Source organism: Strix uralensis, chromosome 19 (assembly GCF_047716275.1).
Source record: "Strix uralensis isolate ZFMK-TIS-50842 chromosome 19, bStrUra1, whole genome shotgun sequence".
Taxonomy (NCBI): Eukaryota; Metazoa; Chordata; class Aves; order Strigiformes; family Strigidae; genus Strix; species Strix uralensis.
The window spans coordinates 6335727-6351051 of NC_133990.1; the positions used below are offsets into that span (position 1 = coordinate 6335727).

The 15325-nt window shown below is 55.4% G+C and overlaps 1 protein-coding gene and 1 non-coding gene across 2 annotated transcripts in view; both read right to left on the bottom strand.

The window, feature by feature from the left end:
- NTN1 (netrin 1) overlaps positions 1-15325 on the bottom strand; it is a 105021-nt gene that overhangs the window by 9134 nt on the left and 80562 nt on the right. The window contains exon 5 of the mRNA XM_074889257.1: positions 663-737. Coding sequence (XP_074745358.1) covers positions 663-737 — 75 coding nt within the window. The remainder of the gene's footprint in view (positions 1-662; positions 738-15325) is intronic.
- Positions 12737-12808, bottom strand: TRNAM-CAU (transfer RNA methionine (anticodon CAU)). Its single transcript has one exon. It is a non-coding gene; the product is annotated as a tRNA-Met (tRNA).

The window sequence follows — 15325 nt, forward strand, 5'->3', positions numbered from 1 at the left end:
CTGGGCACCTCCTGCATGGACCATGCTGGGAATGGACCCACATTAAAAATAATCCCAGGAGCAGAGAGGTGGGGTGGGAGCTCAGGACATGCCTGCTCCAAGCCACTGCTCTGAGCCGGAGCTGTGGAAGGATGCTCAGGATCTCGAGTACCAGCAAGGATGGGGATCCCACAGCCTCCCTGGCTGTCCCAGGGCTGCACCACCCTCTGAACTTGCTGGGGAACTATAGGGGGGATGGATCCGGATGACAGGGCACCACCTGCTGCTTGTCCCCGCAACAAAGCACAATTTTTAAAAGCTGCTGCACGTAACAGCACAGTGAGAAGAGAGGACACTGTGTCATCATAACCCAGAAGACACTGTGGGATGAGGACACTATGGACCCTGGTTTGGGGACTGTCTCGGCATCCGCAGGCAGACTCCTACTTTCCAAGCATTGCATCGCTGCTCCACCAAGCATCACTACCCGCTGTCCAAACCCAGCACAAACCATACCCCAGACTGCACCCATCCCAGCACGGGGCAGCTGCCGCGAAGCAGAGCGGAGCTGCCTGGCCCCGGCTGCGCTGGGTGGGCTTGGGGACACCCCGGGAGGGAGATGCTGCTGCTCTGCCTTGCAACCGCTCATCCCTGGGAAGTAGTGGCTGAGAGGGGCGACTCACCATAGTCTTTCTTACAGTACTTCTTCATGTTGATCTTCAGTTTCCCCTTGGAGGCTTTGCAGTATGAGTCACAATCTGCACAGGAGAGAGGGGGAGGGGAAGAAAACATTAACAAAACAAATTAGCCTTAAAATGAATAAAAGGCTGGGGGAAGGGGGGGGACGGCTCAAAGCTGCAGCCTGCCATGAATAAGCAGCGTGCCTGTGATATCCATCTGCCAGGCCCCGATTGGGTCGTCTAAGGGGGCATTCAGAAAAACCTTCCTTTCTAAAGAAAGCTTTTCACAAAGGAAACCATCCTCCCGCCCGCCTCCCCCAGCCCGGCTTCCCTGGGCTGCCTCTGTCTTCCTGGGAGACCCCGGGGGCCTCCCTTATTGTGCCACCCAGAGCTTTTGAGAGCCACACAAATTCCCCCTGTTCTCCAGCTCCCAACTGGAGCCTGCCCGGAGCCCACAGAGGCCCCATTGTCACCCCTAACCCGGGCCGGTGTCAGCCTTTGGCATTCATTGCCGAGAGATTCGGGCTGGGGTCACCCTCCGACAATGCGGGTCAGAGAGGAAATTAGCAGCCCATGAAGCATTAGCAAAGCCTTTTGGTGTCCACTCTACTGAAGTGTGCAAATAAAATACCCCAGTAGGAACATTTCATTTCTAATGGGCCCCCACTGCTGGGACACGCTGGCTTCTCTGGGGCGGCGCAGCGGCGAGCAGGCGGGAGCGCTGGCACGGCAGCCTGGCAGCGCCGCGGGGCTGGTGGGACTGGAGCCGGGCCACGGTCCCGGGCGGCTGTGGGGATGCTGGGCCCTGCTCCGGTAGCTGCTGCTGCCCGGGGACCTGCTCCCGCGCGGGATGTGGCTGGATGGCATCGCGCAGCCGGACGGCGTCGTGTGGTCGGTGCCCTCAGCCACTGCTGGGAACACCCCACGGCACCACGGCCAGGCAGTGCCGCAGTGGCTGGAGATGTGCCACCTCCCAGAATGGGGGCTGGCTCATGGGCATGCTGTCCATGCACATCCCATGCCTCCTCAGCACCCATGGGTGCTAGAGAGAATCCCCCAAGCACCATGGAAACCTCATATTTGTAGGAAAATGGGACACATCTGGCCACAGCAGGAGGCCTTGGACATCTCCACCTCTCCCAACTGTCCACCATTCCTCCACAGCCACCATTGGAGACCAGGTGCGAAAACCTGCTGAAACGCCACAGTGGGCCCCCAGGGCTCTGTGAGCAGGGTGGGGTGCTGGGAAGGGAGGGGGGGCTGCTGGTACCCAGCGGACACAGGGTGCCCATATCTTGCCCCAGGCCACATTGGCAGTGCCAGAGCAGAACCACACTTGCCCATGCAACACCCCACAATGCGGGTGGCCGGGGCCTGAAACCCCAGGGGGAGAAGCTGTGCAGCATCCCCCTCTGCGTCCCCCCTTAGCACAGCTGTGTCACACACCAGGGTGGCATGTGCCACAGCCTCAGCAGGGCTTAGGGCCCCATTTCTTATGTACTGCGAGAGTCCTTGCAAGAAGCAGTTCCTTCCTAGAGAAGCTGACACTGAGCAGACTGGGAGGGGAAAACCGAGGCACAGAGTTGGGAGGTGGCTGCACAGCTATAGCAGCTCCAGCATTTCCTGGCCATAGCTCTGCTTGTAGCTCTGCTGCGTCCAGAGGGGCTGTGGAATGAGGTCAGCTCTGGGACAGAGCCATGTTGGAGGAGGTGGTCTCCAGTGGTGGATGCTCAGAGACAGCCCAAGCAAGGAGGGCACCGAGGGCTGCAGACACGGTGCATGGGGTACTCTGCACCCTCTCAGCTCACCAGCCTCAGTACAGGGGGTGTCCCTGGAGTGGGAGGTGGGTTCAGAAACATGGGGAGCTTCTTCAGGCAGAGAGGAGATGCTCCAGAAGGTCTCATGGACCCCAGATCCAACCCTCCCCATTAGCAGCAGAGCCAAACCCAGCCTGAGCCAAGCAGCAGCTTTTTTTTCAGTGAAGAAGGAAACCCAGAGAGCTGCACACTCCAAGATCATCAGGTACTACCTAAGTACCAACTCCTCTGATCCATGCATGCCCCAGCCCCTCTCAACACAGCCAGGCAGAGTCACCTTATCTCAGCACCATCCTCCTGCCCCACCGCTGCCTGCTGCTCCCACTCCTCAGGAGAGCACCCCCAGTAACACACTCTTCCAGTATGACCTAGCCAGGGCCAAAAGTGAAAGCTACAATATGAAGTGGGGCACCTTCCTCCTCCAAGAGTCCCAGCTGAGATCTCTGTCTGGCTACAACGCAGCCAAAGCCCTTAGAAACCCAGGAGCTGAGCTCACAACTGAGGGGTTCCAGCAGCCAATGCCTCCACTTTGCTTTTCTCATCTAACACAACCCTGAACATCAAGTAAAACTTGAAATGCACTGAAAAAGGAGTGAATATGCCATAAAAACTGTAGCTCAGATGATAGAGATTTGCTAGCAATGTCCCAGCCACCATGCAGTGGGGACATGGCTGCCTGGTGTCACCAAGCCCAGGGAACAGAAATAACTCACTGGTAAGATGTTCCTGGCCATAAACATTGAACGAAAAGTCTATAAGGAAAATAAATGTGCATGCAGTGACCTAACAGCTCAGGGATGCTTTTCCTCACCTGCTTGGTGGAGCAGGGGACTGAAAAGAGACGGGCCATCGGGCTGCTTCACCAGACAGCTGGCACTATTCTTCTTAACTGCATATTGATGATGTTTTCAGGACACTAACGTGATTATGATAAGTATGATGATGGTTCTCTGGCACAAAAATCCTGGAGCTCTATAGATATAATGTCTATAGATATTATCACTGCTGCTACATCTCAGCCCCTGCGCAGTAGCTGATCTGCAGAAGAGGCTGACACAAGGGCAGGCAGGGAGCAAGCACCTGGCAACTCTGGCTGCAGATCTCTCCTCCCCTGGCCAAACCTAAGTCAGACAAACAGATGCTGGCAAGCAGCTGGCTCGGAGCAGTAGTGGTGGGCAGCAGCTCCCACCTGCATGTCTCATGGCTCAGTCCCAGGATCTGCAAGGGGGTCTCCACCAGCCAGCCTGGCAGAGCTCACCAAGAGCAGATCCTCCTCCAGCCCCACAGCACTGAATCCCAGAATCATCTCGGTTGGAAAAGCCCTTGAAGCTCCTCCAGTCCCACCATGAACCTCACCCTGACCGTTCCCAACTCCACCAGATCCCTCAGCGCTGGGTCAACCCGACTCTTCAACTCCTCCAGGGATGGGGACTCCCCCCCTGCCCTGGGCAGCCCATTCCAACGCCCAACAACCCCTTCTGCAAAGAAATCCTTCCTAAGAGCCAGTCTGACCCTGCCCTGGCGCAGCTTGAGGCCATTCCCTCTTGTCCTGGCGCTGGTTCCTTGGCTCAAGAGACTCCTCCCCCCTCTCTGCACCCTCCTTTCAGGGAGTTGTAGAGGGCCATGAGGTCTCCCCTCAGCCTCCTCTTCTCCACACTAAACCCCCCCAGTTCCCTCAGCCGCTCCCCATCAGACCTGTGCTCCAGACCCTGCACCAGCTCCGTTGCCCTTCTCTGGACACGCTCGAGTCATTCAATGGCCTTTTTGGAGTGAGCAAAACTGAACACTGCTTCTGGGATCTAGTCACAAGAAATAGCAATCAGACAGAAACCGTTGCTCTTCAGTCCAGACCACTCACAAGAACAATCCCAAGTCTCTTCAGCAACCTCTCCCCACAGAAACATCCCTAGCCACATCTGAGCTTCCCAATCCTTACACTATTGCCATGATATTTCCACTCTGTCTGAGATTACTGACCTGCTAGGAACTCATCCCAGCACTTTTTCCCATCCAGGGAGGCTGTGGGGTGATGAGGCACCACCCAGCTGCTCCCAGACCCTGCAGACAGCACCTCATCCCCACAGCCTCTGCTTGATCCCAGGGTGCAAACCCAGAACCAGGTTTGCAGCTCAGGACACCCAGCTACAGCCCAGGTCTGACCCTGCTTTTACTAACACAACCCTTATTGTGCTTTCTCTTTCTTTTTCTCCCAACCCCACAGACTGTGCCAGAGCCTCAGCTGGTTTAAATTGAACTTGATGTGGCCAGAGCCAGCTGGTATAAATCAGTATAAATCACCAGATGCCAGGGCTGATTTACATGGGTGGGGGATTTGCCCCACTTCATTTCCTTTGTCTCCTGCATGGAGAGCTCTCCTGCCTCCTGGGTGACTTGGAGGTCCTCTGGGGCCTCTTTGGGAGGGCAAATGACATTTCTCAGAGCAAAGCATTGAGTTTGTGTTTGCTGGTAAGCAGTGTGGGGTGATGCTGCAAGATCACTGCTTGCTTAGGTAAAGTGCACGGAGGGGATATTATAGGATACTATTTCAATGCTGCCTAATGCTTAGAAAAGACCCTGCTCTCATCTGTCGAGTGACATTTCATCAGTTTAGGCTCTGGGGGAAGGTTTGCTGATCTGCTGGTCCCCTGATAGAAAATGATGGCAGAGTCAAGCTCAAAGGCTGGGGAGGAAGGGGCAGCAGGCTGAAATGGGAGGAGAGACTTGATGTGGAGCCTGGAGTGCTCTAAAGGCTCTTTTAGTGACTCCTGCAAGTGTACAGGAGACACGTGTGTGATGTGAGGCTATTGCAGAACTTGTCCCCAAATTCTTCTGTTACAAACCTACAGAGTCTCAAGACAGGTGCTGCCTGTCCTGGCTGCATGAGAGGCTCCTGTCCTGCAGGTCCCTCTTGCCCATCTCCGTGGGGTTGCAGAGGATCAGCCTGGGGTAACTTGCCATTGGAAGGTGATGCCAGAGTCTGACCAAAAGGCCAGGCTGAGAATAAAAGGAGACTGCCTGAAGAAGTGAAGCCTCCTTTGGGATGAGGATCAACTTGGCACTTGAAGCATGGGGTGGTAAGTGTCCAGGTCCTGTCCACTCAGGTCCCACAGGCATGATGGGGTGGACACCACTTGGCTCTGCCCTCCAGGACTGGTGGCTGGGGCCAGCCCCAGCTCGCTGCCCCATCGGGGTGCACACAGGTGTCCCCTGCACAGGGGGGTGCAGAGCAAGGCTTGGTCCTCACCCTGGTGCTGTCCTGCCCTGCTCTTCCTCCTGGACAGACCTGTCCTCTCAGTCTGCCTGGCCCTGGGCAGGGCTTGCCTGCCCTCAACAGACCCTGAAACCTCCCCGAGTCCCTCCTAGCCAGCTTTTGGCCTGGCCAACCCCCTTCTGAAGGACTCAAACACCCCTGGCTACAGAACCGTGGTGATATCTGAACACCCTCCTCCCCCTGCTCCCAGCACTTTCCTCCCCGAGTTTGCTCAGCTGCGCAAATATTTCAGTGCAAATCCCCGTTTCAGAGATGCAAACCCAAAGCACAACCGGACTCTAGTGCTTTTTTTTCATCACCGCATCCTAACGTGCCGTGACCCACAGGGGACACATCCTACGCTCCCCTGCCGTGTCCCCCGAGCTAGAAGCGACCGGCGCTTCCCTGCAGGAAAGCACAAACTTTCTGCGTTTCCTGGATAAACAGAGCAGGAGGGGATCTGGGAAGAGGCGGTTGGCGCTACTTGTTCGGAGAAGGCTGGGAGCAGGTGGCGGGCGGCTGTTTCGTGTCCGTTGCAGCTTAGTAAAATGTGTCAGCATAGCGTTCAGCAGCTTTGCAGCTCAGCCCATCCCCTTGATATAGCTAATTCTCTGGCTGAGCAAAGAGTTTTCACAGCTAAACACCTTCTTTGTTTTGCTTAATTTTTTTTCTTTTGCAAACGTTGCATTTTACTTTTTTTTAAAAAACGTCTTTATTTTGGGGGGTTGTTTGAGCAAGACTGGGGCTGCTAGCCTGAGACTGAAAGCTGCGGGACGCTGGGGCCCTGGTCACTTCACGCTTTGCTAATGTACCCCGCTCCTGCCAGAGTGCTGATGCTTTTGGGGTTGGGCAGGATGAAGGTGCCGGCAGCTGGAGTTCAGGGTGCTGAGTGGCGTTCCCGAGAAGATGCTGCATGAGACCGTGTCTTGCTGTGCTTGCAGTTCCAAAATGAGCTTTAAGCCTCTGTGAAAGCCACATGTCGGTAACGGAAATTAAAGGCCCCTTGATTCTGACATGATAGAACGATTAAAGCCACATTTCTTGGCCTGGGTACCTAACTCAAAATGCAGATATAAGGCTTAGATCCCCAAGGGGATTCAGAATTCTAATCCCAATTTATGCAGCTAAATTCCTATTGATTTCCCCCAGGTAGGGCCCTAAATACATTTGCGGGCTGGGATCCAAAGTGGAGGTGTTGTGGCTTAGAAAGGGAGACCCAGCCTTGTCAGTTTGGCCTCAGCGTTTCAGGGGGTGAAGGGTGCTTGTCTGCTTTCTGTCTGCGAGCTCCCGAGGGGCTGCGCTGCTTGTTGGGGCTCTGCGGCAGGGGCCTGGGTGTCCCCATCTCCTGTTGGCACTGGGTGGGATGTGCAACCAGACTGAGCTGCAAAATGAAGGTGCAGATCCAAATGTCAAATTCAAAATCGGTGAGACCATTGCTGGAGAGAGCGGGACTGAGAAGATGGGAGTGGGGGTCTCCTTGGGGTCTGCAATACCCCCAGAGCTGGGCAATTCAGATCAATGGAACTGTTTTGATTTGCTCTAATGCAAGGAGACCATGGTGATGAACAGCTTTCACCTCACTTCCTTTTTGTCTTCCTCCCCAGCTTTATCGGTCAGAAATCCTCCATTGGGGGCTGCTCACAGGCTGTGGTGTCCCTGCACAGAGCTGGTGCATGAGCTGCCCCGTGCCATGGGGCTGTGGGAGAGAGCAGCGGTGACCGTGGCGGGACATGGCAGCATCCAGGTCCCCACCAGCTCTGGGCGAATCTGTGCTTGGAAATGCTGGCTCTGGTGCAGAACAGCTAAACCTCTCCCCTGCAGGCATCTCCAAACCTGTGCTCCAGCATTGTTGCTGCTTCTGGCTTTCTGACAGCTCCTGAAGTTGCTCTGCCCCCACCTGAGGGATGTGACCTTCAGATCAGCGCTGCAAAACCCGCACGAGTGCCCACAGGGAGGAAGGTAAATGTCTCACTGCTGCGTTTTTGTGAGCTCTGCTATCACAGCGATGCTGAAGATGAAGCCAAGCGAACCCTCCCTTCACCAGGAGTCGGGTAATCCCAGCTCTCGGCTGCAGTCCGTGCCCAGACCTCGCAGCTGAGCCAACAGTGCTCTCAACCAAAGCCCTGATGTGGGTGCTGTCTGCATCAAGATGTTTCCTGAGTCCATCCAACAACCACAGAATTATTCCAGGTGCTTCACAGAACTGCTACGGTCTGTAGTCCTGTGGGATGTACAGGGCAATGTGTACAGCAGCCTACAACTCCACAGGTCTGCAGAGCTTCATCCCCATCCCCATGGGACTGAGTGCTCCTCCAAACTGTTCAGGCTGTGGAAATAAATCCTCAACCCCTTTACAGGCAGCAACCCAGCATCTTCAGCTTGCAGCTGGGAGCACGGGGAAAAAGCACAGGGAGCAGGAGGGGTGTGCATGAAGGGAGCCAGCCTTTGGGGAGAACAGGGGCAGAAACATTGTCTCTGCTCTGTGGTTGAGCACGGGCTCATCTGGGTGGTTGATGTGGCCAAATTGGGCATGAAAACATTTCTATAAGCCATGTCAAAACATCCCAAAGGCAGTTGGAAGCCGTGCTCCGGGTGACACGGGGGATGAAATGCAATCCACCACTGCCCAGCACCGGGACAGCAGAGATGATGACCCCGTGCCAGGGTTGGCCTGCAGCAGTTATAGCATGGATGCCTTTGGCTCTTGGACTTCTGGACATTTCCCCAGGTGACCATGAAATCCTGTTTCTCTTCCCACAGCACTGAAGCTACCGCTTGCTTCCATCCTGATTATTTTAACATCTCCTCCACCAGTCTCAGCAAATGACTGTTAGAGTCATTTTGGAGAGTGCCAGCTCTGCTGGCCAAACATGTTTGCTCCAAGCTTCTAGCTCTTGGCCTTTGCTGACCACATGTCCCGAGGGAGAGGATGCTCTGGAGCAGCTCTCTCCTCACACAGGGAGCATGGATGGGCTTCTCCCCGTGGGATGAATGGCAGGAGCTGCGATGTATCTGGCTTGCAGAGCACACATTGACTGTGAGGGTTCGATGCTGTAGTTTAATGTGGGCTGGACTCCAGCGAGTGTCTTTGTCTCAGAACTTCTTCAATATAAAAGCAAATTTAAGGCAGAGCATCCATCCCAGGTTATTCACTGGAGATCGGTGATCTCTTCTCCTGTGCTCTGCTGCATCCTCAGCAGCCCCCTTCCCTGGTCCAGCCATTGAATGGAGCAGGGGGGTCTGTTATGACTAAATTGGCTCTTCTTACCCACATCTGGGTCAATACCCAGCTATTGTGCATGATGCCCTTTGCAAATATAACATACAAATTAATGATCTTCGTTCTGGGGCCAGCTGCTGGGCCTCTGGCTGGGTGACCTTGGCCATCTCTCCAGCACAGCTGGGATCTGGTACAGAGAGGCACATAATTTGCAAGCCTTGGACCTGGGATGAGCAGGGACGGAGCTGCTCAAATCATGCACGTTGTGTGATCTGCAAAATGGTCCCCACACTTGGAGCAGTCCCTTCCTCAGCCTGTGGACAGGGAACCTGAGGGCCTGGGTCTGCTCCCACAGGGTCTGTGCAAAGTCCTGGTGCAAAGCAAGCCTCTGGCATGGGGTTGCATTTAACCACGTGTCCGTGTGACTTTGTTGTCTGTCCTTGATCACCTCCTAAGTGGGCCTGGGGCAGTTGGCCTCGGAGCAGTGGTGCCCACAGCACGCCCTGGGAAAAGGAGCTGGCAGGGAATTGACCCATCGGCTCCTGGGACAGCCCCGGAGATGGTCTGTGACCTGGCTGCTCTATGTGTAAAGGCAGAGGCACCTGCTCAGGCACCGGTGCATCTTCTGGTCTCTGAAGCAGGCTCAGGAGCACTTTGCCCCAGCACATGTGTGTGGGGTGTTGAGGGCAACCCTACCCCGTAACGAGCACAGCTGCTGTGGCAGCGAGCTCTGCCAGCCCTGTCTGGACAGGAAAAGCGTGGTCAGTTTTTTTTTTTTTGGTGTGCTGTAGATCATAACATTTCCCTGGGACCCTGTTGAAAACCCTGGCAATAGATATACAAAATCTTTTCTGCAGGACAGTGCCAGGACTCCCTGGGACCACTTGGCAGGAGCATCCTCAGCCCTGCCTGCAGCCCATGTTGCACATCACAGCCTGGGCCATTGGCAGGTCCCTGGCTGCAAAGGATCCTCACAAGACAGCGTGTTTCAAAGACATCCTCAGGCAGTGGCCAGGCTGGGGACTTGCTGCGTGGTGCTGGGGGAAAGGATGGGCAAAGCCCTCCCGTGCACCAGGCTGGGCAGCCCCTGCAAAGGGAGAGCCCGCAGCTCCGCAGGCATCTCCAGCGAGGATAACTGCCATTAACCTCTCCCTTGGAACAAGAAGGTGCAAATGAGCCCACAGTAGCCTCCATTCTTCTGGCTGAACAAGATTGATTGAAAAACAAATTGGCGCAAATAAAGCATGTAATTAGATTAAAGCCTCTTGCCTGGAGCGGTGGAGAATGGCGGCGGGCGCTTCGCAAGAGCCCGCAGCCCCCTTCTTGCCTCTGCAGCACCCAGCACGGCTCGGGGGGCAGCTGGCACCGGCCCCTCCGGCCAGAGCACCAGCACCCCGCAGGATGCGGCCGGGGCTGCCCACCACCTCTGGGGAGCTGCCCTTGCTGGGGCGGACCACGCTTGGCCACCCCGTTTCAAGCCGTGGCCCGATGCGCTGCCCCGGCAGCAGGGTCTGGGCACGCTTCGGATGCTGCCAGGGCTCAGGACCCTGGCTGTTTGGTCCGGCCCTGGGACCCCTGACCACTGCATTCAGAGGGGAAACCACCCCCAGGCACCACCCGAGCCCCGCTGTGGATCAGGGCGAGTTTGCTCCCTGCTTCTTTAGCTGCTTGATGCCAGCTTTGGGATGGGAGCGAAGGGGCCTGAGCAATTTTCCATGTTTCGGGACGTGAGTGTCCATAGCAGCCGTGACCTCACCAGTATCCCAATTTTTCCCAGATATAAAGGGAGGGAGGAGACAGGCTACGGCCTCTGGTGACACAGTGGGGACAGCTCAGCTGTGCCAGACACTTCACGCACTAGAAAACACCACACAAACGCAGGCGCTTTATGGCTCACCCGCCCCTGCCTCTGCACCCTCCTCGCCCCTCTCCTGGGAGCAGCTGGCAGCCAGGGCTGGCAGCACATTTCCTACCTCTCCCTGCAGGAGCAAACCCAGCGCTGAGCCCCAGGGGACACGGGGGATGTGGGGTGCCGTCCCCGCCAGCGCTTCATCCCCACCCAGCACTTCCCCATTGCAAATGTGTCCCCAGCCGCTGACCGCTGATGAACTCCAGGGTTGCCGCTCCCAGCACCCCCGAGGACACAGCCCTGCCGAGAGCCGCAGTCGACATGATTAAATACGTTAATAGGAAACCATCTGTCTTCGGGAGCGTTGGCCACCCTATAAATTCCCGGCCTGACAGCAGCTCCCCGGCCGAGCGGGCGCTGCGCGGGATGCGGGGGCAGGATGTAACCAGAGCCGGGGCAAATCAGACTTTCCGCTCTAGGGGAAACACAGCAACGGAGAGCCGGTGCTGGGGACAAGCACTTTGTTTTGCCAAGGGGAAACAGGATCTGGAAATGTCCCAGGATGGGGAGAGAATCAGTTCATTTCACTTCAAAATCATCATTATTTTTTTTTAGGTGGGTTTGACAGTGATGCTGGACTTGCAAGTCCTTGTGCTGAAGCTCAGGGCTTGGCTACGGTGCCCAGGTCTTGTGGGCCCCCAGGTCCCCCCAGTGTCAGAAGGATGGTCCCTGAGATGGCAGCATCCCGGAGCTGTGGGGATGCAGGGATGGAGGGTTATGGGGATGAAGGGACGTGGGAATGGAGGGATGAAGAGAAGCAGGGATGCAGGGATGTGGGGATGGAGGGATGTGGGGATGCAGGAAGCCTTGAGATGGGGTTATAAGGGCACAATGCAGTTGTGCGTGAATCTTATCTGCCTTTCAGCAGAAGTTTTGTAGTGGTTTTGTGTTGGGTTTTTTTTTTCACAGGCTTTCTGAAATATTTTGAAGTCACCAGAAGTTTCCTCACTGGAAGCCCCTCACCCCTATTGTACTCACAGCCATTCACTACAGATCACCATGAGAAACCCCTTTTCAGGAGGGAGCTGGATGCTGCAGCCGATCAATCAGTCAATCAATCACACAGTCAATCCATCACCTTGCTTACAGCCTGAGACAAGTGAGAGAATACCCATGCAGGGCTGAATTAATTACTCATTTGGATGAGTACAAAGCTGGAGCCCCCCAGACTGAGCCCAGACTTACACCAGGGTACTGAAATGAGAATTTTGCCTCCTGATTGTACTGCAGGCAGCTATGCAGGGCTTTATTCCCTGCCTGTGGGATGCTCCCAGCTCTCTGCAGAGCTCCTGCTTGCTGTTAGCACTTCTTTAGAGTGAAGAGCTGTGATTTTTCTCTCTACCAGTGCAAAGTCCTCCCCGGCCTTACCCCATCCCAGGCTCTGGGAGCATCCTTGCCAAGACAGATCAGGCACAGGCTGTGCCCGCAGCCTGGCAGCTCATCCCCAGTCCAGCCAGCAGCTGGGAGTCCTTCGGGCAGGACGTGAGTGCTGCACCCAGCTCCGGCCAGGCCCTGTGCTGCTGATCCCCTCCAGATGTGTGAGCCATAACACAAGTGCGCACACTCCTCTTCATGAATATCAGAGCTGGGTGATGATCAAGACGTCGCTACTTCAAATCCAAAGAAAAACTAAGGCTAGCTGGTAGTCTGCTTGCAATTCTACAGAGTTAAGGCTTTGTGATTTCCTTTGTTAGTCTGGAGACAAATCTAATTTGAAATCAGACACCTCCTCAGCTTTTCCTTCTCAAAGCATAATGTCACAGAATCCTCTAGGTTGGAAAAGACCTTGAGGATCATCTCGTCCAACCATTAAACTAACACTGACTGTTCTCAACTCCACCAGCTCCCAGTGTTATGTCAACGCAACAAAGAAGGACCGGCTAGCAGAGGATGGTTTCGATCCATCGACCTCTGGGTTATGGGCCCAGCACGCTCCCGCTGCGCCACTCTGCTGCTCCTGCTGTACAATACAACAACGTCAATACAGTGTCTTTTGATAGTCCCTTTCATGTTAAATTTGCAAGGTGCTACAGAAGTTGGGGGTTTTTTGTCTATTCTTTTCATTTTGCCTCTGATAAAGATCTCCCCAAGGATCAGCCTCCCACAGGACCCTGTGCTCCCTCTGCTTGGTGGAGAGCACCCCTCCTCCACGGGGCAGGGTGCCTGTAGCAGTGCAGCTCCCTGGGGAGCACAGCACCTGGCTGGGCCAGCCACCCCGGGGGCTGGCAGGAGGCTGGACGAGGTTGGGTGGCTGTGCCGTGCCCAGCAGCTGAGGCTCATAGCCAGCCAGCCCAGCCTGAGCAGAGACCTGGAGCTGCTGGGGTGACTGTGCCTGGGGCTGCCCAGCTGAGATTTGGGAAGGTTGCAGTGTTCAACGCATGCTGGCAGGGTTGGTTTGGGGTCACCTCTGAGACAAAACCATGGCACAGGGTGAGACTCCAGCCCAACCATCACCTCAGGGGGGCCCAAGGCCATGGGAGGTAGGGGCAGATGGAGTTTCAAGGGACATCTCCCTGGTCCCTCTGACACAGCCTGCGAGCCTATGTCAGCAAGATGCCAAGGGCAAGTGTCACCATCCAAACACAATGACTGTGGTGCAACGTGGGTGCAGAGCTGTCTCCTTCCCTCCCTGCTTGCTCGGTGCTCTGGGAAGGAGGGAAGACTGAACTTCAGCATGGTGTGGGACTTGCTTCCTCCAGCCTTCCAGGAGCCCACCCAAGAGTTGCGTTCACATGCGTGTGCCCAAGTACAGAGCGATGAGCCAGGCTGGTGGCACTCATTGCTTTTGCCCCTGTGGGTACAATGCCAGGGAGAGATTTGCCACTTCACCAGGGGATGGAGCTGGTCCAGCAGTTTAGATAAGCGTTTTGGAAGGGGCTGGGGAGCAGCAGTTTGGCCCCACATACCCTCCCAACCGGAGCCGCTGCGCAATGCCAGCGACCTGTCCCCACGCTGTCATTTTCCGAGCAAGCCTCGCACCCCTCGCAGATGTTGTGGAGGAAGCTGGCGGCTCACATGGTGTTGACTCCTTGTTTCCAGCAGCTCATTAAAAGGAGCTACGGTACATTTAATCCTTTCCTAATGTCACTTTTCCCTTGAAGCTGTTGCTGCAGTGATGATCACAGTGTTTATGTGACCGTGAGCAGGGGGGACAGTGGTCCACAACCTCTGCATGGGAGTGGAGCTGTTGAGCCAGTAAGACCACATTCCCATGGGCATGCACTGGTACAAGCTGGCCAGGAGACTGGAAATAAGGAGGTGGTTCCCAGCTGACCAAGCCATGAAATTCAAGCCCAGCCCTCATACCTGCGGTGGGAGCAAGTGATTTAACTCATCTTCTAGCAGCTCCTGGTGAGGTTTTGCTGGGGTGATGCCAGTGCTGGTGGCAGCAGACCGGAGGGACACCTTTTCCTCCATGTCAATGTACGAAGATGGCTCTAAGCCTTGTGGCCACCCTCTGAAATCTGCATTTTGCCCTTCTGCTGTGGGATGGATAAACCCTGTTCCTGCTGCTCACCCCTGTGCTGCCCCAGGGGTGATGGTGTGTACCTGACAGCTGGGGATTCTCTGAGGGTGGCTTTGCATCGCCTCAATTCATCTAAGCATGGGCAGGCAAAAAGTTAAAGCTTCCGATCCTCAGACAAAAGAAAAACATCATTTTTAGGGCAGGACTACTCTGACTACCAGCAAATGATGCTGAAACAGGAGTACCAACTCATCAGAGAGGCCATTTTTCCCATTCCTGTCTCTCGGTGGAGGATTCTGGCTATAATTTTGAAATTTCACCCCAAAGCCCAAGCCTATAAGTAGTGAAAAGCCAGCTGCAGCCTGAGAAGGATGCGTAGCCTCCAGCTCTGCCATGGGACAGGGTGGGAAAGCATCAGGGGGGTTTCCAAATCTGGGACATGGGTACAGGGCAGCGAGGGGTCCAGAGAGCACCACAGAGGCTGCAGGGGGAGGTTTGGGTGGGGTATGAGCGTGCCTCCGGTGTGTGTGGCATGTGGGGGGGGGGGTTGGCACCATGATGGCGCCGGGGCTGCCCCGCCGTGTGAGGCGAATGGGGAGTTCTCCCCTGGGGGAACGAATGTTTTCAAGTGAATGTTTTCCTCTATTTCCTACAAAGTCTCTATTTTCCCTGACTGAAGCCATAACCTTTCCGTGTGTTTTTCTAAGTGAGACACAGAAGCAGGAACAGTCTTGAAAGGCTCAGACAGCCCATGGGATTTGTTGGTTTGTTTTTTTGTTGTTTTTTTTTTTTTTTCCTTGAGACTATTCCAGATTGTTCCAGAGCAGAGAACTGACTGCTCATCTCCCTTCTCCGAGTTGCTTCCGGAAGGTATTAATCATCCTTGCATACCGCGGCGTGCATCCACCTCCGTGTTGGGTTGCCTCTGCACTCTGGGAATGCTGCAACCTGCAGCCAAGCTGCTTCAGGTCAATACACACCTGAGGGAACCCCAGAGATCGCTG